This window comes from Cavia porcellus, unplaced genomic scaffold (genome assembly GCF_034190915.1).
Source record: "Cavia porcellus strain 051 isolate PalLab524CR breed Dunkin Hartley unplaced genomic scaffold, mCavPor4.1 scaffold_22, whole genome shotgun sequence".
Lineage (NCBI taxonomy): Eukaryota > Metazoa > Chordata > Mammalia > Rodentia > Caviidae > Cavia > Cavia porcellus.
Genome location: NW_026947505.1, coordinates 25,715,848 through 25,743,481, shown reverse-complemented (window position 1 = coordinate 25,743,481; position 27,634 = coordinate 25,715,848). Strand labels below are relative to the sequence as shown.

Below are 27,634 nucleotides of genomic sequence, written 5' to 3'. Positions count from 1 at the left end.
TATGGTAAGAAAACCACAAAAGGTTTGTAAGATAAAAGGGAGGGAACTTTTTATACCAGAGAAACTTTAGAACTATCGAAAATAATCGTGTGTTCACTATAAAGACTTAGAAATCAAAAAGCTTTCCCTCCACAATTTAGAACTCAATAATCAAAGTCACAGCCTCTGTTCCAAACAGAATATATTCAAGTAACAAATTCTTTCAGTCTGACTGATCATACAAGATTTTGATTCAGAAGTAAATGGTGCATGTTGCTTATTTCCAAATTTCCATGTCCTTCAGCAGTACAATGAAAATGATGGTAGTAACAACTACAGTGGAATGTCTAATTCTAACTTTTCGCCTTCTATTCTCTATCTCAGTGGTTGGTGCTGGCAAACTATGCCTGCTTGTCCTTTCTGTGGTGCTTTCTGCAGACGGGAGTTCCTTTCTCAGCAACCACTCATCCCTAACTCATCCCTAAACTTGTCCTAGGAAAGCTAGTTTTACTAAGTCAAGACCATTTAGTAAAAATAAATTACATAAATTACTACTCATAAACTAAAATGGCCAATTTTTATATTTAGTATCTGCATGTTTTTGCTATTAACTTAGCCTTGCTTTACTTCTGGATGTTTGACGTTTTATAGAATTTCACCTAGATCTTAGCCTTTGACTAATCCCCAAAAGCAAATTCCACTGAATGGTCTGTTACACAGTTATTGCTCTTATTCTGGGTCAATACAGGCATATAAATAAAGACATATAAATATGGTCAAATCCTTCAACTGCAGTTTGTTTTACATTTAACATACTTCTCAGCAGTAACTGGGAAGCTGAGTAATTTCCATCACTATAAATGAGTATCAAGTGACTTAAAATTTTGGGTTGGGGCTAAGTATGCAAGTGATAGAAGCATCATACATACACACTCCCATACTCAGATTTCAGCTCCAGAAATTCATACCTTTCTAATACTGTTTTCAAAGGGTAGTTCTTCCTGGGGAAATTCGATTAGGCAAGGTTCCCTGGTTCAAGGTGGGTTCAACAAGGATCTCTCTGAGAGAAATAAGGCTGCCTCACCTCTCTCTTTCTGGATCTTGCCCTTAGAATTCTCTTCTCTCCTTAGGTTCCCATCCACCTTCTTTTCTGCTACAGCATTTTTCTTAATTTCATTCACTACAGACTTGAAGTTATTTTTCAAAACTAGAAAGGCACAATACGCTTAATAAATTTGTTGTACATAAAAATAATGAAACTGCAATAAGGACTATTTTGCTGTAAAGAATTTAGCTACTGCCTGGCTATAAATATAAAAGAAAAGCAACCTTAAGAAAAAAAATCTATTTAAAAAAAAAAAAACAAGCAAAGCTTTCTAATCATGGTGATTAAAAAGAAGTAAAAGTAACGGCATATAACATAAGTCTCAAACTGACTTCAATTCCAACTTAATTTTACACAATTTACCCCAGTGTTGCACTATAGAGACATTTTTGAAACTATTATCAAGTTGGTAATGTATGTAAGTAACAGATGGGTCTCTTCCTGCTCTTCTTGTGGCTCCAATTACAGTGTGTCAGCGTTAAAATTTTCCACATATGAAAAAGGATTCCCAAAGTGCTACATATACCAAAACAGATATTCAAAAGACATTACCTGAAAATAACTTTACAAGTAGTAAAATTAAAAACTAGAAAATAATTATTGCACTGGTTTCTCTGGTCCTGGGCCCATTTCATCCCTTCAAAACAGAGTAAATTTCTGGGCCAGGGATTTAGCTCAGTGGTATATGCACTTGCCTGGCAAGTGCGAGGTCATGAGTTTGATCCCTGGTACCAAAAAAAAAAGTGAGTTTCTGATCTGTGTGTGCCTCTAACGAGCCTTCAAAAGGGATAAGCAGCTTGCCATAGCTCATATGGACTCATTTCAACTCAGGGCTACGGAGAGTTGTCATAGGGTACAGTCCGATGAGGTTGAGGAGACAATTCTGGAAATGACAGGGATCTCCACAGTCAGATAACATTGATCTGGGCATTTCTAGGGGATGTCTAAAGTGGCCTAGGATATTCTAACATTCAACAAAGTTTGGTATTTATCTAACATGTCACTTTATTACTTTATTTTTCAATTTATTTGGGGAATCTCTGTTGCTCAGTGTTTGGTTTTCAGATAACACTGAAGTAATGTTGATTTTACAGATGTTAATTGTTGCCTTTATTTGAATTATTAATTTAAATATCATATTTACTTTTTTGGTAAAAGCAAGTAAATAAAACTTATTTCCAATGTACTCCAATAATTAAAATGCTACTTGAAGCATACAATTAATATTTACATCTCAAAAATAATACACTAGTAGACAAGCTTCATAGAAATTTTAAATTCAATGTCTGCATGTATAAAAATATACAACAAAAGTCTTATGTATGACAAAATACTACTAACAGCAGAGACAAGGTAAGTAGACTAATATAAATGTTTCAGTAAAAAGCAAATGTATCAATATATACTTTCTTACATGGAAGCTTCTAAACTAAAAGTGAAATCATCTCACATTTTCTCATTAAATTTTCAACTGTCATCTGATCTTATCTTCCTTTTAGGAAAAGGCTAAAGAGTTGAAAAATCTATATTTAACTCAAAATACAGTATCTTCTAACATAGCTTTACCAATAATAATGTATTGAATATTTCAAATATGGTATTTACCACTTTAATTTAAAAGGTAACTAAAACTGTAACTTTTCTAGAAATTTAAACTTGAAGGAAAAAATAAAAATTATTTTATCTAGATACCTTCAAAAATATTTTCTTGGTACAAAACTCCATTTCCAGAGAACTTTGGTATCAAAGTCCCCAGTGCTGCACTATAGAGACACTATAGAGATGTTATCTACTTGGAAGCACAAATGTAAGGTGCAACTGCATTTTGCTGGTAAACTTTAATTAAATACCTTCATGTTTGGTGCTAATGAACAATTTAAGCAAACCAAGGCAAAATGTGACCAACAAAAAAATATTATTTATACCAATCTGAAATCAGATGGAAAGAGCTCCAAACATTTTAGGTACAGAAGCAAAGATGCTTGGCTCTAAGGCACTCAATATAGAACTTGAATGTCTTAAAATGGTGTAAATATCATAATGAAATCTAACAACATTTTATTAATTTATTGGCCAAAATAAACACTTTAATTTTACTTAGTTGTATACTTACAGATGTGTATTTCTATACACAAAAGACATTTAATATGAATATAAACATACTTCATTATGAGAATGCTATCATACATTTCAGTTTTAATACGTGTGCAAGCACATGTGCACACAAAGACACAGATCGACATCTCTAAGTAAATACAGACAGTATTCAAAAGAGCCTGAACATAAAACAGATCCTAGAACTTCATTCCTCTCCATTGTATCATCATATCATACTTCTCAAAAACTAAGGTCTAAGTTGCTTTTTAGACAAAACCAAAACTAAGTCTTTATCCCTGAAATCACATTTGGGATTCAGGTATCAATTCCAACAAATACTTCATGTCAAAATACTCTGACATATTTATGTCATTAGAAAGCAGCCGTCTTCTCACTACATATCCTTTCTTTTCTGAGATACTGTTTACCCTATCAAAATACAGCTTCAATCACACTTAAAATGAAAATATTTCCCAGAATTTACCAATATTATAAAGTAACAAAGGTGAGAATCCTAGAAATTGATTAACAGCCTTAATAACCCCAATGAAAACATTTATTTTAGAGTGATCATTGTAATGTTTATCTTCTTTTTAGAAATAACCACAGCCAAAATAAACATTTGCATTGGAAGAAATGTGTTGGCTGTAAAGAAGCTACCAAATAAAACGCTTATGTTGTGAAGTAAGTATTTAATTCAAAAAATGTGCAGCAAAATGTTAGATATAACCAAGGAGGACAGATGATAAATTAGACACAAATTAGAATAGACTGCTTTTAAAAGATCTTTTCAAAAAGAGATCTAATATAGCGTTTACTTTAACTTAAAGTGCTAAATTCAGATACATCACCATAACAAAAGTAACTTATTTCTATTTAATTTTGCTACTTCTAAGCAATAATCATATTCCGCTTTTATTGTAAAAGTTTTCACAATATAGAATTTTTTAAAAACTAAGTTATGTCTTATTATAAAGTCATTCAAGAAATTATCTCATTCGTTTTATTTCCCTTCACCAGTTGTATCATTCCAATTTATATCACACTACCAAATATTTGTAACAAAGTAAGGATACTTAAAATATCAATCCCAAGGCCAAGGATTTAGCTCAGTGGCTTAAGTGCCTGGCAAGTCACGGCTGTGAGCTCGATCTCCAGTACAAAAAAAAAAAATCCCAAAACTCAGGGAAAACCTCACACTGCATGATTGAAGTCTGCTTCACCCAGATAAAAATTCAGCTTCTGGGGCTGGGGATTTAGCTCAGCGGCATAAGCGCCTGCCTTGCAAGCAGGCAGTTGTGAGTTCGATCCCTGGTATCGATAAAAATGAAAAAGACCAGAAAAAAAAATAAATAAAACTCAGCTTCTGTAGTCTTTCTTCACTAAGTATTCTTTTTAGGTTATTTGTTTGTCTTTATTTTGCTTTGAGTTACCAGGGACTTCTGGACCAAGGTTTACCACACAAAGCTTTATGCCAGTCCATTTCTATTTATTTGTTTGTTCATTTATTTTACTTATTTATTTTTCATTTTCAGAAGAGGTCTTGCCAAGTTGCCTGGATAAGCGTTGAGCTTGCAATCCTCCTGTCTCAGTCTCCCAAGCAGCTGGAATTAAGAACATGCGCCACCACACTCGGCCACAAAAATCTTTTTTAAAACAAGCTGGCAAAAGTCCATGTATAAATAAATGGCCACAGACAACAAGGAAAATGAAGTAAACCTCTGCTCACCCACAACCCCGATTCAGTATATAAGAAGAATACCAAGAATAACCTGGTATCTCTAAAAAAAAAAAAAAAAAAAAAAAAAGTAACACAGATTCTAGTAACCTTAAAGATTATATAGCTATATAGCTCTACATTTAAAAAAAACCCAACCAGTTTACTTTTGTTAACCATCCCAAGGTTTGAATTCCAAGAGCCTGGAGGCAGAACATTCTCTACAGAAGCACAGAAAATTCATTTCCCCTCTCAACTCAATAAAAACTCAAGTAGACCAGTTTTTAGGCAACCGTGTAAAACTAATCTCTTTAGGCATGTATTTGCCTGATGACATGGGAGAATCAGCAAGTGAAAGACCACAAATATAGTTCCAGTTAATAAAGACAAAAATGATATACTATTATCATGTCATGCTTCAATGATCCAGCCATGAGTACATTTTAAAAATAAAATTATCACCACACAAATCAAGAATCATCAGTTTAATACTGTACTAAAATCAAACCCTCAGTGGCTAGTTCCTCCTGACTCTCAAAGAGACCAAAAAAAAATTGTAAAAGCAAAATACTATTTATGTTAAATTTCATACAAGCACCGCAGTTCTAACAGAATACTCATTTAAAATTCCTATTACAGGAGTAGAATGCCAGCTAGGAATCAAACTGTGACCTCTGAGCCAAAGACAACTTACCACTCATCTGGTAAGTGGGCAACTCATTTTATGAACTTGAATTCCTGCATTTTAATCCTTTGCAGAAATATATGAGCATATTAAATGAACTGGATTCAGCTCATTAGAGGTTCACAAACCAAACACAAAGAGCTCTGGAAAGCATCCAAAGCAAAGTCATGCCTAGGTGGTGATGTCCACTCGATAAATACTCAATGTACTAATTATCTTTCAACTCTTCCCCTGAAGAACATTAGCAGTCACAACTACAACAATGCTTAGCCAATTAAATTAATCCTGTAAGGAAATGGATAGGCCTAGCAGCCAATCACAGTGCCAGGAACTTGTTTGGGGACACTTAAAATTCCCAAAGCTTGTAAACAAAGCAACTCATTGAAAATTTCTCACCAAAGAACAAAGACTCGAGCTAACAAAATAAATGCATGTGCTCTAATAACTTTTACTCAAATACTTCACTAATTCTTTTCCATTTCAAAACAATAAGAATTGTTCACATGGACTTGATACTATAAAATCTGTCTCCTTTAAAATGTTACACTCAAAACTCTATTCACAGCTACCTTTAGCTTTTTAAACTTCAAAACAAGATACTATATTTCAAAGATGTATTATACCTAAAAGAAAGGGTGAGAAAGCAGTAGAGTATTAAAGTCTTGATCATGATTAACTCAATATGAAAGCTTGATATTTCTGCAGCCAGGATATTCAGTTTCTTACCAGACACACACTATTTTCCTTTCACTATCAGAAAGATCTATGCATTTAAGAACTGGCTGGACATTGTTTTTTGCTAGCAATAAAATGCCTAATCTGAAACCTTATTAAAAATTTGCTAAAATACTTGATAAGCAAGCTTCACCAATTTCTTCCTTCAACTAAGAGTTATTATAGTCTACAAGCACGTAAGAGTCACAGGGATCAAATAAAACCAGAATCTAACAAAAATGAGTTACCTATACATACTATATTTTTGTATGTCCTTTATTTTTAGCCTTATTCATCTGGGAGAAAAAAAATAATATAATTTCCTAAGTTCAATGATCATTCTTCACATACCCTCTTCACTTGACTGCTACTTTGGTTCTACAAATTAAGCCAATGTCTAAAACTTCTAGCAAGACTAAAGCATTTAGAATAGAGATAAGGAGCTGGGGATTTAGCTCAGCGGCATAAGTACCTGCCTAGCAAGCGCTAGGTCATGAGTGCGATCTCCAGTACAAAAAAAAAAAAAAGTAGAATATAGTAAAGGAGCATCTAGTTCCTGTCATGAATAAGTACTATTTGAAAAGAACTTTCCAACCTCTCTCCCATCAAGAACACATGATAAACCAAAAAGCACTGAATCAAGAGGCAGCATGGCAAGCATACACTTCTCCCATTAGCCCTGCTACTGCAATGCACCTCTCTGTATCTTGTTCTGTGGCCAAAGTATCATAGGTAACTACCAGCTCCAAATCAAATTAGCTATAGAAGGCAAGGACTTTACCCTGCCCAGGATTTCTTCCCCTCTAGAAAGACAAAGTAGTATTACAAATCAAAAAGGTTTGATGGTGCAGTGGGGATATGGGGAGGGTGGTCTGGGCAAAGAAACAGATACAAAAACCACTTAATTTTTATTATTTACAAATTATCTCATCACAATTAATAGTTTCTACTAAAGATTTTTACTCTAGGAAGCAAAATTTTTCTGAAAGAAAGGATACTCTGGAAAAAATTAAGGAGTATAATTACGTGACTGCTGGCATTCTGAGTAGCTAATTTTTAATAATTATGCAATGAAATCTTCTGACAATAGCTAAGAGTGTCTAAGGAATAAACAACTAGGACCCAAATATCATGCTATTGGTATGTTTTCCCATAATATCCTTGAAGAGAAAAAGACAACATTCAGTCTCCAAAGGAAAAGACTCAGAGGCAACTTACTAATGAACTTTTAGTACACATCTGTGTATATGTAGAGTATAATAAATCATTTTCTACATGTACATAGAGCAAAAATTTTGTCTACCTTTTTTACCCTATGGGCAAATACAGAGAATTTTCTGAGAGAAAGTATTGTTAACCTCCGGAATGAGTTTTACTGGGCAACATTATGAAATGCTGTCATTTGAAAGCAGCAGAACATACACTGCACTAGACTGATGTACTCCCTAGGGTGTCGGGCACAGGATGGCAATTTAAAAATAAGCCTTTCTGGTATTCCTAGGGTAACTAAATATGCTAACAAGTCTGAATCTAATTTAGTCTTTTCCAAATTTCAAGCTTCCTTGGGGCAATACAACAAAAACACACTCGAGTATCCAAAAAGATTTCAGGTTTACGCTACAAGATCTTAAAAGGTGCATGATTATTTGTGATACATCATTTTAACTGTGGAGAAAAGGAAAAAAGGTCTTGTCTTGTATTTAAGTAAAAACCCAAAACTCATCAAAATCTAGAGCCTCAAATCCAGATATAATCCTCATAAAAATACAGAAACTTTTCTCAAAAGATATAAAGCAAAATAATGAAAGAATTTTTCAAGTTAATGCTATCTCCCAAGAAGACTTTTAAATGACTTGAAAATTCACCCAAAGATAGGCTATTCACAGTTCAAAATCTGACAATGACATCAGCAATTTGAAAAAGCCAAGTTCACTTCAGAGCTTACATTTATATAACTGGGTACAAAATTATGTCATAGTCTATCTTTAAAATAAAGCTAGCATTTACTAGCCTTCTACCAACAGGTATTTTGTCCAATTGTTGAAGAAGTTCAACTTTCTATCTTTTAAGAAGTAATAAATGCTAAAAGAAAGCAGTAAAAACTGAAATGCTCCTAATTCTAATAACATCAATCTCATAGACAGTAATAGACAACAAAAACACTATCAGCAGAAAAGGACAGAAAAACTAGCAGCACTCACCTGCTGCTGAGGGTACTGCATGCCTCCGAGGGCCCCTGGAGCCCGGCCCTGTATGCTGAGGGGGTACCGCTGTGCACCTGGGGGGCCATAGGAGCCTCCTGGGTAGGGACTACTTTGTTGCGGCTGGGAATGGGGATTACTGCCCATCCCATACAACTGAGGTCTCTTCATCACCATTGGGTCCATTGGACTGCCCTGTGAAGAAATATATAAAGAAGTAAATTTATCAGTTTATTATTCATTACAAACTCAGAAGTTTTTATGTTAATATATGCACTAAAAAAACTATTAATTCTGAAATTATTAAACCAATAATCTGACAAAAATACAGAAGAATATTAGGAAAAAAACTTAAATAGATAAAGGACTATTTCTTAACTTTTAAGAGAGTTTTAACAATTAAGACAATTCTGTAACAAATAATATAAAGGAAGATTTTTGTATCCTAAGCATTTGAAGTTCTATTATGCATATAGGAATTCTATTATGCATATAGGAAATGAACATGATCATTAGTAATCTCTCTGCTCTTTCCAACTTAGTAGAAATAAGGGCAAAGAATACTAGGTATTTAGCAGTACTTTCTGATTTCAGCATGTCCTTAGAACAACTTACTTCTTTTTAAACCTGAGTTTGCAAGTCCTCATCAAGCATTACCATATCTGAATGCTCATTAAAAAGTGAAAGGGCAGACTTTAGATAATAAATGTCTTGGGTAAAAATTTTCAAAGACCAGTAGTGTACAGGAAATAAGCCCCAGACTATGAGTCACAAGCTATCTTCCCTGCATAAGCAAGCATCTCACCAAACATAATCAGTTCAAAACTATACCTTGAATTTGATTTTTGGTTTAGTGAGTCAGTCTCCAGGCCTCAAGGCCAAAGCCACAGAAAGAGCCAGGAACTGGGTGTCATTGGGGCCTTAACCCCTAGGCAGAATGAGCAATGCCCTGGTCCAAGGCAATAACGCCTTAGAGCATGCATTCAACAGATCTTTTCTTCTTTCAAAATGTAATAATCCTTACTGTGTATCACACTAGATATTCACACAATACACATAGACTCACTGGAAGGCTGGAGGATTACCAGGATAAATGAGAATAACATTCAAAGAGGGAAAAACAATCAAAGAAATAGACTCAAAGATGAACCACATATTACAAAATGTAGGCAGTTTGGAACAAGTAAAGCAGAAGTCTTCAGAGCAGCAGCTTAAGGAAACAGAAAACAGAAAGGGCATGGTACATAAAGCCACTTGTTATCATCTTATGAATGCACCAGCGAGTGCATTTACAGAGGACTGGTGTTCATAGTCACATGTCAGGAAACCTGCTATGTCGGAAAGTGGCTGAAAGCAGGTTGGGCTACTGCACTATGAAGTGCAGTTGCAGTCCTGAACTGGCAGCAGTGCAAGGAAGCAGCAAGTTCATACTCCAGTCACATTTAGGAGGACTTGAAGACTGGGAAGTGACAGAAGACAAGTGGTAAAACAACTCAGATGGTACACACAGCAAGACAGTAGAGCCACTCTGTCATGTTCTGCATGAAAATTGAGGTGCCAAAGGGAATTACAGGTGAAAATACCCAGAAAAAAGTGACACATGAGTTTCCTAAGGAGAGTCACCTCTGACCTAAAAAATGAATAGAGCATTCAGTATGTTGAAGAAGTATGCACCCAGGGGCAGGGGATTTTTCTCCTTTATTCACTACTCTTTCTCCAGGGTATAAGTCAAACAAGTATTTGGCACAAAACAAATGCTCAATAAATGCTAGATGAACTACCAAACAGGAAAGAAGTAAAACCATGAACTTTATTTAAAAGATTATATGAAATGAAAACCCTGGGTAGAGAAACAAATCTTACAGAACACTACCATTTAAATAAAGAAGCAGAAAGTGAACCCATAGAGAAAGAAGCCCAAAGAGTTATCAAAACATAGGCCAGATCCCAAAGGGTACATAGTGTCATGGCAGAAGAGTCATATACTCGAATGAAACAGGCCTGACACATGCAGCCCAAGAGTCCACTAAGGTGAAGATTAAAAGTTTTTACTACACTTGACTAGGAAGTACCTAACGACCTAGGCAAGAACAGTGTTAGTCTCAAGAGATGAGTATGGAAAGTGGAACACCAGGAATGGAAGCATGAAGCAGAGATAAAGGAAGAGGCAGGAATGGCTCCCAAACCCAAGCTTAACAACCTGAGAGAACTACCAGTCTCCTTCCACTCACACTCCTCACGCTCCAACGCTGCATGTGAGCATTTGTCCTTCGTCCTTCTTGTTACTTATCATTCGTTTATTTTAATGACTTGATTAAATGATATGCACTGATTTTAATGATCATTAGTGATAATGCACACTGAACCAGACACTAGAAGCAGGAAAATGAATGGCTTCAGTGGCTGCCCTGGAGATTCACTGAAGGAGACCATCAGAAGCCCACCACAGGGCAGCAGCAATGCTAACTAGAGAAGACTGGCAAAGTAAGCAGCTACCTGTGCTCCAGGAACCTGAGCTAAGTAATAAGAGATCTATAGGGAACTGGCCAGCAACCAATCCCACCTGAACAAGCTAGAAGGAGGCTGAAGAAGGAAATGGGTGCTTAGCTCTAGGCCCCACATCCTACAAAGAACAGATCTGCTCCAAATCCACAATTTTGTGAATTTAACAATTACTTTCATCAGCCAAGAAAAAGTTCATACTTAAAGTGACAGAAAGTACCTAAGAATATATGGTTTCATTCAAAACAATGCAATGATTGCTATTATGCAACCAATGCTGGCCTCAAATTCTAGCTTCACATTCTATTCAGAGAGCCCAAGGGATTGGAAAGGCTACATTCTTCATTATATTAATAGTGCCCCACCAAAACTGGCTTAATTAAACCAAAAATTTTAAATGGGAAATTGATTATAATGCCTATATTTTAACGCTAATGTACAGTTCAGCAAACTCATCTTATCAGTGACTAAAACTGTTTTGTAATATCTGTCTCTTTTGTTGCCGCAGTTCTGCTCACAATTCTGCTTAAAATTCAGTTAATTTGCACACACGTCAAAAATGTTAGCTTAACCCTGAGATTCCTAAAAATCAAAAGCATGAAATAGATTACCTAAACCTTTCAAAATGCATTAAGTCAATGAGACTTTAGATATAAAAAAGATAAACAGTACAAATTACTTAATTCTAACTTTGCTTATGTCTATTATTATTTATCAACAATTCAAATTTACCCACTGTGTACTCTTTACTATTTTTAAATTAAGTACGCATAACTATAGTATCTCAGCACCTGCTTTTTACTACCAGCTCTTTAAAGGGATCAAAAACCAAGTCAAATTTAAGAGTCTTCTGGAAAGCATAAAGGCTAATTTTTCCTCATAGCCACATAATCTGAAACAATTATGTATTTTTGTCATCTATCCTCCATAATATAGTTAAACTATTTTCACTTCTCACACAAAATTTATGCTGTATCAGGGACGCCATCTACCTTAAGAATGATCTTCAAATACTTGTCTAAATAGGTTATTCCAAGCATGTTTTCTTTTCTAGATAGCATCCCACAACTGCTGCACTCTTTCAATTCCATCAAGTAAGACAAGGGCTTTGTTTGCTTTGGTTGTTTTTTAGTACTGGGGATTGAACTCATGATCCTGTACTTGCCCGTCAAGCGGTGCACCACTGAGCTAAATCTCCAGCCCAACAAGTGCTTTTAAGGCTACAATACACAGTACCATTTTCATAAAGCTCTTAGCCAGTGTAATCTGGTTTTAGTTACTGGGCTTCTAAAGTAAATTTATTACTTGATAACACTTCCCTGTAATTCCTCCATATTCAGATAAACTTTTTATATATGTGTGTGTGTCTCTCTCACCCAGCCCTCACACATAGACATCCTTTCTTTTCTAGGTCTCCTTTGAGTGCCCACCTTCCAATAGTCCAAGGTTTCCCATCTGTGTGATTATTAAGTAAAAAAGCAGTAGTACAAAATATATTTGCATGCAGATTATAAGTGTATTGTATAGCACAGATCAGCTAAAAGAAGGCGAGGCTGACCTAGGAACCCAGATACTGTTTTAAGATGACCAAATTAAAGGATGTCTCACTTAATGCATACTTCTTATATACTTTAGATATGCTTTGTACTTTTATTCTTCTTAGAAATTCCTTCATTTAAGGCAAGGTGGCACACATCCGTAACTCCAGCATTCAGGAGGCTGAGGCAGAAGGATCACCATGAGTTTGAATCAGCCTAAGCCATGAGGTGAGTTCAAGGCCAGCCTGAACTATATAGTGAGACCTTGTCTCAAAAAAAAAAGAAAGAAAGAAAAAAAAATTTCTTCTGTGTCACTGTTTTAGAATATGCCTTTACAACCTGTATTTATAACAAAAATATGTAATTATATTTGTTCCTAAATACCAAGTTAAAGACATAGTTTAATAAAGGTTTCCTTACAGATTTCTCAACCCAATTATTTAAACTACAAATTAGAAAGCGTTCTCAAAACCCACAAAAGGAAACATCAGATTTTTATCTAGTTATATCTACCTATCTGGATTAATAAAGAAGTGACAGAATGAAACAGCTCTTTTCTTGAATAATAGGGGAAAAGTTCTCATACTGGCCACTAATGAAAACTTTTTAATAGTCTATTATCAATAAGAAATGGGTCAAAATACTCCAACCTGATTTGAGTAAGTATTTGATCCAACAAATTTAAAACAACATAAATCTCCTTTGATGATAATCTGGTGATAACTACACTTTCAGAGTGGTAACACCTTGTTCTACCTGTGATACCATTGCTCTAGAGGGGCAGAGGCTTCTGATTCAAAGGTATCTGCAGCTGCAAGGCTCACATCACCACACAGACCTTCACCTGCCACCAATCTGTGAACCTGACTAAGCAGGTGGTCAGTTTCCTTACTCACTAACTGAGAAACATTACTTGCCATAATTACAGTGAGCATCAAATTAGTAAAGTCTAGCACAGGATCTCATAATTGGAAGAAGTTACCTAGTTCCTGGAATACTGCATCTACCTATAATTGTTCAAAGAAGAAGAAGTAAAATAACCCAGCTACTCAATAGTTAATAAAAGCTGTAACCAAGCAAAAACCTTTCAACACAGGAATTATACAAACACAAGAAAAAGTAGATAGAAAATAATGGTAAATATTTAAGTTGGAATACACATAAATTACAGTTATATGAAAACTATGCTGATAATAAACAGGAGTAGCCACAGTGACCTGTAAATAGTTGTCATATAGTAAAGCAATTTATGTTGGCTATTCTGGGATGCTGTCTAAATACATCTCTAAAAAGTCTTTGTTTTTCCCTAAGCAAACTACAAACTCTATTTTGGTTGTGGGACAAAGGAGGAACAATCAGCTGTTCAACATTTGTCTGACCAGTACCCACCCACTCGGGGCAGAAATCACCAGAGCAAAAAGGATCCTAATTCCACCAGAATAAGCTTTGCCCAGCCACCTGTCTGTCCCCTTTGTCACACCCTAACAGCACTTCCTGACAGGTAGCACCTGTCAGGGTCTCTCAGATGCTGGCATGTGACAGATTTCTGGGTTGTCCTGTATTATTTCACTCATGTATTTTAATATTTTTCACTTGTCATATGTGAGTTCTTACCTCCCATGTGGACCCATATGACCATGTCTTAGGCTTTACACATTTTTTTACATCTCACACAAATGACTTTAATGATTTTATTTACTCAGTAACTTCTTGAGAATGCTGACTGAAAACATAAAGGAAAATATTTTCAAAAATAAAAACTCAACCTAACTAATCAAGTAGATATTTGTCAATTAGAATGTCAATTACATATCATCAGTAATTTTACACCTCTCTACTGCATCAGGCATAAAGTTAATGAAAAAAAATATATATCACTCTTGGTGAGTATGCCTAATAGCCAGTTTATCAAAAGTAAGAGGGTGGCACCAAGGATTCTCTTCCCTCACTTTACAGAGCTGCCTAACCCTCAAGCCATAAAGTTCCAAGATTCTCAGTTTACCATAGAACCAGTAACCAAAGTGACCTTTTCTTTCCAAATAACACAAGGACATTTAGAGTGGCAGGACATCATGGGTTCACATATGATCATCAGACTTGGGTAGGGAAACATACAGTACTGCATGTAAAACCACTTGCTTTACTTGTACTGATGACAACATCATTGTTAGGACTTAAAAATATAAGAATTTCAAATCTGTTATCAACACACTACAAGAAGGCCTTTTATCAACATAGGACCACCTATATTATGCAAAGATAAAGAAAGAATAAAAAGTAGAATTCAAGATAGGTGCAATAGCACATGCCTATAATGCTAGCACTGAGGAAGGCTGAGGACCACAAAGGTGAGTTGTGCCTGGTCACCTTAGATCCTACCTGAAAATAAAGAACAAAAGGGCTAGAGATGTGGCACGTGATAGAATACCTCTGGATTTGACCCACAAGTGAATGAATGAATGAATGAGCAGAAGATGAAGAATTCTAAAATACTAGACAAGCAGGAAATGGCATTTTACTATGACCTCTAACAACAATGACATCAACAACACAAAGAAGAGGTGGAGAGAACTCACACTACTTCAAAAGATGCTTACTGTCAATTTGTTTGGTCTTGGTTGCAGTTTTGGTTTCCTTAAGATAAAGAGCTAAGGACAAACATATTTTCAGAGCCATGGAACGACATCTAAAGGGCACAAGATGCGAATATTTTCTATCAATTCTGTGTGTATATGTAGTGCAGCAGTCACAAGTAAAATCAGTGGTAATATTAAAAAAAAAATGGGACAACAGGCAATTTCTACCTGCAATGCTATTATGTGAAAGACACGATGTATAATTTTAAAGTTAATTCTTCATGTGTATATTATTAAACAGGCCAAAAATAGAATTATATGATACAGTATTTTTCCCAAGCTACATATTGTTTTTTTTTTTGTTTTTTGGGTTTTGGTGGGGTTTTTTTGTTTTGTTTTGTTTTGTTTTGTTTTGTTTTGTCTTTTTGAGACAGTCTCTCTGTGCAGTTCAGGTTGGCCTTGAGCTCACTTTGTAGCCTGGGAAGCTCTCGAACTCGCAACGATCCTCATGCCTCGGCCTCCTGAGTGCTGGGATTACAGGCGTGAGCCACCACACCTGGCTTACATATTGTTTTATGTGAATATAAATTAACATCAAATTCCCAAAGCCTATCTATAAAACATTAACACTTTGTAACTTACATACAAAGTAAACTACCAATTACAAGTGACTGTCTCTGATTCTATCAACCATGATTCTCAATTCTTAAGGACACTAAAATAAAAATGTATCCATGATTTAAACACAGCCCAAGCTTAGCAAATAGTGTCAGGGATCTATGAAACATTCCATTCCCTGAAATTGAAAGACTGTGACTTTCATTATCAAATAATGAAAACAAATGCCATGTACTTCCAAAGTACTTAAATACACTCCTGCACAAACACAATTCCTAAAACACTCTCTTTAAGGATTCAGTAATGAAACACAAAACCTTAGAACTGAAAACACACCTCACTGACACATACTAATATATGTGTGAATCTCTTTAAAGTGTCTACAACCAGAAATGCTACAGATTTCCTCTTCCCATATCACAAAGTCATTTCTTAGTAATTTACATCCATGATTTTTTCTTGGGTCCTTTGGCTGATTATTTGAAACAGCTACAACTATTTCCTTTTGCTGAGTGCAATATGCCATTCTTAATTCCCTTAACACAAAAGCTAGTATGGTCAGGTTCTTGCTCACTTTTTCCAGAACCTACACTGGTACTAATGGGTTAGGGTTTTATGGTTAGCATTAGGGTTAGAATAAGGGTTAACGTTAGGGTTAGGGCTAGGGCTAGGGCTAGGGCGGGGGCTAGGGCTAGGGCTAGGGTTAGTTTGCGTTCTCATGGCAGTCCCATCCCCACATAGGCTGTGACTAAACCCTACTTCCCCTTTCTCACTTCAGACAAATAGGTAACCCTAAGGCCCAGAGGTTTGTCTTTATCTCTTATTTCCAGTTTGTTTCTTAGGTCTCTGTTTTTACTCTGATGACTATTTTTCAGGTCCGGATTCTGATACAGAAACATATTAACTGCATTTCCTAGCAACCATCAATGTGATTAGCATTTCACTTCATTCAATCCTTCGTCCACATCAAAATAAAGAAGAGATGTAAGAAGATAGAACCTTCAGCTGCCCACAAGAGTCACTCATAAAGATTTACATAAAACCAGGCATCAGTACCTGGAAGATGATCCTTATCAGTAGATTACCCACTGGACCCAACATGCCTTCAGCCCTTTCTACTCTTTCCTGTGTACAGGCATAAGATCAGCCATATGTGCTTTAGGAGACAATCTTTCAAGAACTCCAAATTCATGGTGGAACTCAGGCAGCTGAACAAGAAAGCAATTCGCCTGCCTTCCTGGTAAGCGCCCCTGGCACAAGCCAGGAGGAGAACCAGTCAGCATCTCCCACGAGCCTAGCAACTGGGGGCAGAAATCTGAGCATCTCTTGGGAGGATGACCTTATGGCAATATAGCAAATATGGGGGATATCCTTCTATCTTCTGTTTGAAGGCAAATATTGTTTTCACTGTTTTGTTTTGTTATGATTGTTTTGCTCTATTCAATATTCTCTTTCGAATGGTTTTATAATGTTCTGTTTTTGCTTTGATTTTGCTATACCTAATTGAATGGACAACTATTGTAAAGATAACGAGGTACACTATGGTACCTATTACTGTTATCCTGGTATCCTGCTGTGAAGTTCTGTACCAATTTCACTGCATTGTCTTGATTGGCTTTGTTCTGCCTTGTTCTGTTCTATTTTTACTACCTACAAAATAAAATTTAAAAAAAAAAAAACACCTTCAAATTCCTCTATCTTCGGGGGGCTGGGGATTTAGCTCAGCAGCATAAGCGCCTGCCTTGCAAGCAGGCAATCGTGAGTTCGATCCCCGGTACTGATAAAAAGGAAAAAGACAAAAAAAGAAAAATTCCTCTATCTTCTCTAACATACAAAGTAAGTTGTCCAAAGATGAGAAACATAGAACTTGAGGCAAAAGGATATAAGAGGAAAGGCACAGGGTTCAGAGTCAGAGAAACCGGGATATGAATCCTAATTATACTACTTACTAAGCTATGAAAATTTAGGCTCACCATTAATAGAACACAGTCACACTCATCTGAGGAGTGTTGCATTGGGATTAAGCAAAACGCTACGGAACTGATCACATAGCAAGAGCTTTCTAAATCTCATTTCTCTCTCTTAACAAATAGTAAATTGAAGTCAGCAAAAATCACTCAATAATTTAATCTATTTTCTTATCTCCCCTGCAGACTCTTAAAGGTGAAAGTGTTGTCTTATTCATCATCTTTTCACACTTAGCACTTGGTACAATGCTTGGCATGATTAACATTTATTGAACAGGAAAAGGAACAGCTTCCTCAATACAGCATAGCATGTTAGAGCAGTAACACTCTATCTAGAATCTATGCTTTTTGATGGCTAACTAGTGCAAAAGGCAAGGAATCATGCATTACTACAGACAAATCTCCACTTTCCACAAGGTCACCCAAGCCATGGCTTCTTCACCTCCCCATAATACCTGCGTGTCCCTCAAGTTGTTTCTCTGGGCTTGAGTTCTATATCCAACTTCCATTCATCATTCCTGCCTGGATCCTCTCAACTCTACACCTCTTGCAAATTTTGACTCTTCCTTTCCTCCATCACAGCAAACTCCTCTTCAAGTCAGTCAGCTGGACACCTATTCCTCCAACAATAATGGCTTTCATAAGACTCTAGAAAAAAACATACACTTTTCTAGCACTGGGCCTTCAAATATAAATGTGACTACTTCCATCAGCTCTGCCCTTGTGTAGAACTAGCTCCAATATGATGACCTTAGAGAAGCACTCCCTCAACACCAGCCTCAAGGCAGGATCCTCTCCCAAAACTCTTCTGCTCCTCAGTTAGAGCACTAATCAAAGGCTGCAATGATACTTATTTGTATGACTACTGGATAAATGTGTTTCTACCTAGGCTGTTGCCACAAGAATATGACTGATAAAGTGGCAAAAACAAATATTAACCCCATTCATAGCTATTATCCACGTTTTAGAATAAGTTTAGAAAGTGAGCCTATTTGGGTTTCCCAGTTTTTGCCTGATTTATAAATCAGGCAAAAACCTATTATTAGCATAATCCCCCAAAGCTCAACAGCTTATAAGTCAACTCAAGGAGTGAATTAATGTTCAATTAAGCTACACTCTTAAACTTAATTTAGGAAATGTAGTAACTTTATGAACAAATGAAAGCACAGGTATGTTGCTTATTTCAAGAGTAAATTAGATCTAAAAGGAGTATCAAAATAGTAATGGAATATATTTCCATTTTCTCTCAAATTTGTTACTCCTGCTTACCCCCAAAAAATTGTTATGCTTTTATTATAGAAATGGCTTTACTATTTTCTAATGTTTACATCTCTAAGTATATAACACTGTTCATATTAATATGTCACTAGTGACAACCTCTTACCAGGCTCTTTTTTAAGGAAGAGGAATAACATGGTGTATTTTTCCTTAAAAACATAAATTTAAATCACAAAGGAAGATTTGTGCAAAGTGCCTTCTGCCCCACTATTTGCAGCTAGCTGTGTGGTGCTAAGGAAAGCTACCAGCAGGCTTCTCTGCATACCAGCTAAGCCACTAAATTGCCCAGGCTTAGCTTAAACTCGTAATTCTACTGCCTTGCTCTACCACAGAGATAGGACTACAGGTATGCACCATTGCACCTAGCCATAACAGGCTTTTAAAGAGGACAGATTTTAGCACCAACATTATTTGAGGAAAGTATAATTTCAGAATAATCACTGTGAGGCATGGAAACTCTCTACTACTCTAGCACTGCACAGAAGATGACATTGCTAATCAATCCCAGCACAAATCCCCCATGTGCTGCAGGCAGCCATTATCAATTACCACATTCTGCAGACAAGCAGAAACCAGCTTGCCACATCTAGCAAAATGGAAAGAGCACACAGTTTCTCACTGGGCAGACCTGGGTTCATCTCTCTCTGCTGCTAAGTAGCTATTTAGTGCTGGGAAAGTTATTCATGAACTCTAAGCCTCAGTTTTCCCATCATTTAAGAGAAAATAACCATTACAGATAACCACTGGAAACACTTTAAAGTGTGATATGCATGAAAAGCAATTCCAAAAATGCATCAGGGCTGTCTCTGAAACCAGAAAAGTTAACTGATTTCTCCTGCAATCCCCACTGTTGCGAGATTGCCATTACATCTCTTGCAAATGTATTATCAAACTCATGGTCTTACACAAGCCATGTGAGTGTTCTATCACTGAGCTACAGCCCCATATATACTTTATTAATTTTAAAATTAACAATTTAAAATGCCAATAAAAATTGTCAATTGACTTGCCTATTTCTGGAAAGAGAATATACCATTCTTACCTGCAAGCTATCAGCCCCAGGCTTTCAAGTGTCTTTTAAAGGCCCAGCAGCATAAGTGCCTGTCTGCCAAGCATGAGGTTGTGAGTTCAATCCCTGATACCAAAAAGTAAAATAAAGTATCTTTCAGAAATATGTCTTTATTAGAGATCTACTTTATCAGAGCCATAATTAAGTAAAATTATATGCAGTATGATCATAAAATGTTTACATCTTTTTAAAAAACACAATGAAAGATAAAATGCTATCAATCCCCCATAAATACTCCCTCTCTTCCTAACTTACTTTATCCCATTGTTCTCATCACTTTCCAAAGCAGTTCTGGAGTCCACTTTCATTAAGTATTTTTAGTTGCATTGTCATGGCTGCTTTGATATTCTGAACTGATTCAAAACATTTAACTTTCATGGTCAACTTAACTTTTGGAAACAGCCAGAAGTTGCACAGTACCAGTTCCACTGAATAAAGTAAATGAGGACACACTGTAATGTTTCTACAAGCCTTTCCATTCGATATACTCAGCAGCAGCATCCACCATTCTTTTGACTGTACCTATTAATGACACTCAGGAAAAAGAATTATTTTAAAAATGGCAAGAATGATGGAGTAGGGGCTGGGGATTTAGCTCAGCGGCATAAGCGCCTGCCTTGCAAGCAGGCAGTCGTGAGTTCAATCCCTGGTACCGATAAAAATGAAAAAGGAAAAAAAAAAGAATGATGGAGTGAAGGAGAGTACTAATGTCTTTTGCTGCAATAAATTCTTTACATTTAAACATTCACTGTATAAGTTAATTACATCTTGGATGTTGACTCTTATTTATGTGCACGTTCAAAGAGAAAAAACATGACTAATACATAGTTGAATATTATATTCTAAAAATGGACAACTAATTGCAAAATGTAAGGCTAGACAGGATCCTGTAATAAAGGCAAGAATATTACTATAGACATTTATTAGAACAATTGGCAAAAAATTAGAACATGGAGTGTAAGTTCAAGTACTCTATCAAAGTTAAATTTCTGACAATGATAATTGCACTGAGCTATGTAAACACTTATTCCTAGGAATTACACTCTAAAGACTTAAGAATAAAGACACAATGTGTATACAATCTTACCCTCAAAGATTTTGAGAAAATATGTTATGGCCGAACAGGACAATGTGCAGACAGAATAATAAAGTAAATGTGGCAAAACATTAAAATTTTGTCAGAGTAAGACATGTGATTACTACTGTTGAAACTTTCCTATAATTTAAAATTACTTCAAAAATAAAAATGAATAAGAAAACAGGCAAAATGAAAGAAACACAGATAACTGACAAATGAAATGAGTACTACCATACTTCACTAAACAAGGGGGTGGGGTCTTCAAGCTTCTCAGAACTAACAGCCATCACTGAGCAGTCCCTGGGGGCTCTGGCAGATTTAAACCTAAGACTATTAAAAGTAAGGAAGAAAAAAAAGGATGAAAGAAACACAGAGAAGTAACACAGCCAAAATCTAAGAGATGACTATTCAGGAAAAAAGAGGTGTACGCTATAAGGTTTTGAGGAGCCTTTCCTAAAAGTATTGAAATTGATAAAATGTATGTTAAATATATATTTTCAAATACATTTTTTAAAATCCTTAAGCAATGATTTGGGGCATAAGAAAAGCCCAAGTATATACTTGCTCCCACAAATTAACCTTTCAAGGTTATTATAGTCAACAAATGGTTTACCGTATTATACTATACTTTTACATTTAAAATCTCAAGTTCAGGGCTAGGGATTTAGCTCAGCGGCATAAGCGCCTGCCTTGTAAGCAGGCAGTCGTGAGTTCGATCCCTGATACCAATAAAAACGAAAAAGACAAAAAAAATAAAAAAATAAAATAAAATCTCAAGTTGGCCCTTAGAGGTATGAAATACACCCTCATTTAACCCAGAACAGTCAGATTTTTTTTTTTTTTTTTTTTTTGTATTTCAAGAAATGCTTCTATGGTGGGCACTTTCCCCATGTGAGCCTGGCTCCCGCTCTCCTATACAGAGAGGATAAAACACGACCAGGCCTTCTAGGCCTTGTAGGCCTTCTAGGACAAGGGACAGTCTGGCAGGTACCCTGGCTTAAAAGAAGGAAAGTAGCTACATAAAAACACATCTGGAACTTTAAAAATTCAGTCTAAACTTTATCCCACAGCCATAGTTGACAGAATGTCTGAAGAAATAAGAGGATTCTGAGATTAATTCAGAAGCAGTCAACTAATTAAGTCTAGATTGCTTGCTATGGTAGAAGGAAATCTAAGCTAATCAAAAAAAAAAAAAAGGCCTTACATCTAAATCTTCAGCTCTGTTTAGAGGAATTTCCAAAGCTCTGGGACTGTTCCAGTTTCATCAGGAACCTAGCCTAATCAAGGTTACTGGCTTGCATCCTGGTTTGCCATTTCTTATGTGACTTTGGGCAGATCCTACAACTTCTCTTAATTTCAGTTTCCTAGGTGGAAAAGTTAGTATAACAGTGCCTACTTCTCGTTAAGTTCTTAGTACAAAAAGGCCTGGAAGGAGTAGGTGCTCAATGAAGCGTTACTGTCCAGTCCCATGCCTGAGTCTCCAGGCTTCTGGAGAAATGAGGGAATAGGGAGATGAGATGAACTGAACTGAGAATCTCCATGAAGCTCCTACATTCTGATTTTAGAATTGTCCCTCCTTCCTGCCAGACCTTCCAAATGTCATGGTAGCAGAGAGATTGAGGACCATTAAAGATATTTTTCCTTTCTGTCTCAATTTTCATGCAGAAATCTTATCAATAATTTACCTTTAAGAAATCAAAACCCAGATGTGAAAGTTCACGCCAGGCTCAGCTCAGGGTGACACCCCCCCCCCATCTCTCGGGTGTTAGCCCAGTCCTTTTGCACACTTCTATGCCTACCCTAAGACACACCTCCAACGTAAGTCCAGAATACCTCATAAACAGCATACTCTGGCTACTATGTAAACCCCAAAAGCGCTTCCAAGCCCTGTAAAATATACTGCATAAAATATTCTACCTTCTGAAGGCTCCCACCATTTGCCACAACTCTTAATATCTATTAAATATGTATTTAATATATTTTAAATATATATTAATATTTAATAGATATTAAATATTTATCACATCCAACTGCAACTTTAGGTTTATCTGTCTCTTTCATTAATTAGCTTCTTTGGGCCAGAAATATTTATCATCCTAATTCTCCTCTAGCTCCAACTTCTGACACAATAGTGTTGCTATTTATTATTTATTTTAAAATACTTTTAAAAAGAAACTCAAGTGTACCTAAACTCTTACGTTCTACATTTCATTTCCTTTTAAGTAATACTGTACCACCTTCCTCAAAGAGTCAATCATAAATAATAATAATAATGAAATCTGATAGTGTGGTTTGTGATAGGTAGTTAATAAATGTTCAGTGTATGACTGTTAGAAAGACATTCAGCTGTGTTTCCTATACTAAATGTGACTTCTCTGAATTCAAGTTATCATGCTCCAAACATAAAACATTTTTATTTCCATGTTATAATGTCACTCTTTCTAGTATTCTTACAAAATTTCCCAAGCTATGTTGATTGGTGTTACCATAATTAATGGAAAAATGTCTAAAAAGCACATGCTACTTTAAGATTCATAACACAATTACCACAAGAAAAGTCTAAAACATTCTACGTAAACAAAAAACTTGTTTAACTTAGTGAAATTCAGTCTTGTCCGGTAACTTTTTAAAAATAGAACACATGCAAATGTAAAGTACAATGATATAAAAATACAATGATGCATTCTATTTCATTGTTGGCTAGGTCTGGACAAAGTACAAAGAACATGAAGCTCTACCTCTTCTACATAGAGTTTGCCTTCAGATTTTTATATACATCTGGATAGTAACCATGGCAAGATATGCTGGTCATATATCCTCAGCATTTATGGCAAATTATTAATCAAGTCCCACCTGAAACAATTTGTTAAATTGATTTTAATCACTGGGCCTCTCATGTGAAGCTTTGTATAATCAGCATTTCATTTACAAAATTAATTGCCTGATTGATTCTCGGGAGGCAGTTGCTGTCATTACCCTGCTGTCATAACTTCTGAGTAGGGTGTCAAAACATGAAATTTTGACAGTATGAAAAGCATTGCTATTTTAAAAATGGGTGAGGGGAGAAGGGATAAGGGAGAAAAACCAAAGAAGTCATAGTACACTCTTCAACCCAAAAGCTCTAAGTGTTTCATAATCCTTACTGACATTCATATTGACATCCTCCTGCCAAAAACATATCAAATTTAGAGTTCGGAATCAAGATTTTTATTGTCTTAAAATACTATCTAGATGTAAAAGCACAGATTTACCAACACAGTTAAGTTTTGACCTATGTTACAGAACATACACCCTGCTCCAACCATAAAAAAATAAATAAAGCTCAGATTGGCAGATCACTTCTCTACTGCCCACCACTTTGATTTCCCACACTTCCTTTCTTACATTTTTCAATAAAAACAAAAGACCAGAAAATTTAGGAATTTATGATACCAAAATATATCCATTTTAAGCATACATAAAACATATTGTGGGCATTCATCTTCAAAAATATTTGAAAATCTATTATTGTTAGATATATGTTCATTTAATTTTTTTGTTTACTATGTAATATTCTGTTCATAATTCATGGGTCTTGACCTTAAAACCTATCCTCACAATCAGTTAACACATATTAGTACACAGAAGATGTCATGTAAAATAGTGATGAATACTACAGAACAACAGATTTAAAAAAGAGGACTTTTTAAGTTAATGCATATTTAATGATTCTCCCCAAAATGAGACTATATTACTTATATAATCATATTTCAAATATATCCAGGTAACTGGTAACTGGCCAAAGATTCTACTTTTCTTCTCCATTAATTTGCCTTCTCAGAATGAATACCCCATTCATCAGAAGTTCCTAAATATCAGGGACTCTTCAGTTTGCCCTTCAAGCTCAGAGATGCACTCCACATCCTCAGCATTCTACAGAAAGCAGGGTTGTCCAATAAGTTGATTTATTTCAAAGGCACAAAATAACTTCAAGAGTACAGAGTGGGGGACTGATTTAAAACAATCCCCATTGGATGCAATTCCAAATAGAGTCTCTTTGAAATGGGTCACTATGAATTGAACAGAGGCCTCCTCTGGAGCAATGATGTATTTTATTTTCCTTTCAGCACCTGAATTTTGACTTCTATGTACATCCTCATCCTTTAAAAAGAAGGATATCACCTTACAAATTCACTCTAGTATCTTGTAGCTGAAGGTGTTTTATTTGCTGGCTTGGTAAAGAGAATTAATTGGCACATCCATTCTACCCACCAACCACCCTGCCCACAAACAACCCTCCATAGTTAGGGAACATTTAGACACAGTGTGACCAGAATGCACACTCTTGTGTTTGGGCTGGAGAACAGGCCCTCCTCCTCCCTTTCTGAATAACTAGTAGTTGCCAATATTTACTTGGCTCACAGGATGCCCTGAGGGACTGATAAGGTAACCTTTACAAAGGGCTTTGAATTATCTTAAGAGAGACATCAAGAATACAAATCTAGTCACTTCCAGAGTCACACACAATGATTGTTCAGAACAGGATTCAGAATGTCAAATGCATATCATGTAGAAAAAGCTACAATACGTCCAAAACAAATCAGTGAGAGCAGTAATTCCAAGAGGTAAAACTGGATATTAAAAGATGGAGGGAAGGGGAAATTTTAAAAAAATAAAATGTGTCATGTTTATGACGCAAGTCTCCACAATAGATGTAATCACTATGTAGTGCTAACATGTACTAATAAAAACTTTACAAAATTAAAAAAAAAAATGACAAGCAAGAGGGCCATCATAAAAGCGCAGTTGGAAATGTGCATTTAGGATTATAATATTCTATTTGGAAAAGAAACAGTCACTTTAATAACAGGCATGGTTTCTCCTAAATGAGAAATCTAAAATATAAATAAAGAGCAAGAGACAGGTAATACAAAATAGGGAGTATTTGCCTATTTTTTGCAAATACTGTATTGCAAAACAGAAGAAGACTAAGAGATGGAGGAGTGGGGAGGTAGATGAAGGGAAATGAGTGAAAAAAGATGCATTATGTCCATGTACCAACTCCTCACAAGGAATGTCATGACAGACTACAAATATGTACTAATAAAAAATTAAAACCAAAACAAAAAAAAAAAATAGAAAATAGAGCTTGACAAAGTCCCTCACTGTGGCACCAAAGAAACAAGCTACTCAGAATTCCATGGACATAAGGCTACTGAAGCCTTTCCTTGTCACTCCTTTGAATGAGAATGCAATATATCCTCCACAACCCTAAGCAGAGAGGGGCTGAGCTCTGCCTAGACTCCTGATCCACAAACACCTAAGATAATAAAGTTCATTCTCTTTTTTTTTTTTTTTTGGTCTTTTTCGTTTTTTTTATCGGTACCGGGGATCGAACTCACGACTGGCTGCTTGCAAGGCAGGCGCTTATGCCGCTGAGCTAAATCCCCAGCCCCAAAGTTCATTCTCTTAAACCACTAAATTTTTTATGTGGCAAAAGAAAACTAATACATAAGTTAGTACAAGTTATCTGCATTTCACACAGCTGCTCCTTGTTCCCACATCCAAGCAAGTTTTGCTCTCAAACTCCTTCAGGTAAGACCTGCTACTCAAAATACTGTATCAGTATTCTGATATTTTCACTAACCATAAGCTTAAGGCAAACGGAGACCTAAGAATAAACGTCAACTATAATATGAGGAGCTTTTGTTACAATTTTCTGTTTACCTGTCTACTGGACTGCCCAGTTTGAATTAAACAAGACAGTCTACAAAGAAAAGGAACCAGGTTCCACTTTAGGATGGAGACAAAGGGATCAGGGACCCAATTCTGGCTCCCCCGTGAGGAAGACCTGAGGAAAGCAACTTCCTCAGCTTCTACAGACCTCAATATCCTCCTCTAGAAAACAGGATGAGATCATGTGTCATGTAGCAGGCTTACAATCCCACCACTCTAGGCTGAGACAAGAGACAATTTTGTGGTCAGCCTAGGCTACACAGTGAGTTTTAGACCAGCTCCAAAAACAAAAAACAAAAACTAAACAAGATGGGCCAAAAAACAGGAAGGGCTGCAGTAAGTGGCAGTTACTACTTTTCATACCAGAAGCTAGTACCATATATGTCATTTTAAGTTTTTATGATTTGGAGGGTTTTGTTTGTGACTTTTGACACATGGTTTCACTATTCAGTCGGATTCATGTTGAACTTACTTTATAACCTAGTTGGCCTCTACCTCACAGTGATCCTCCTGCCTCAGTGCTGGAATTACTTACAGGTGTGTGCCACCAAGCCCAGCCTATGTCATTTTAATATGACAATTAAAATGCACTTGAAGGGGCAACCTAAATTCCAATGCAAAAAAAAAACAAAAAACAAAAAACCTAGCAATGGTAACCAATATAGGAAAGCATGTGCAAAATAGGTGATTGAAAACAAGTAGTCAGGGCAAGGGATTTAGCTCAGTGGCATGAGCACTTGCCTGGGAAGTACAAGGTCATGAGTTCAACCTCTAGTACCAAAAAAAAAAAAAAAG

General features: G+C 36.0%; 1 protein-coding gene across 5 annotated transcripts in view; it reads right to left on the bottom strand.

The window, feature by feature from the left end:
* Arid1b (AT-rich interaction domain 1B) overlaps window positions 1-27,634 on the bottom strand; it is a 417,341-nt gene that overhangs the window by 362,987 nt on the left and 26,720 nt on the right. For all 5 annotated transcript variants that reach the window (XM_063232938.1, XM_063232940.1, XM_063232936.1 and 2 more), the window contains exon 2: window positions 8,499-8,693. In XM_063232938.1, the coding sequence (XP_063089008.1) occupies window positions 8,499-8,693 (195 nt within the window). The remainder of the gene's footprint in view (window positions 1-8,498; window positions 8,694-27,634) is intronic.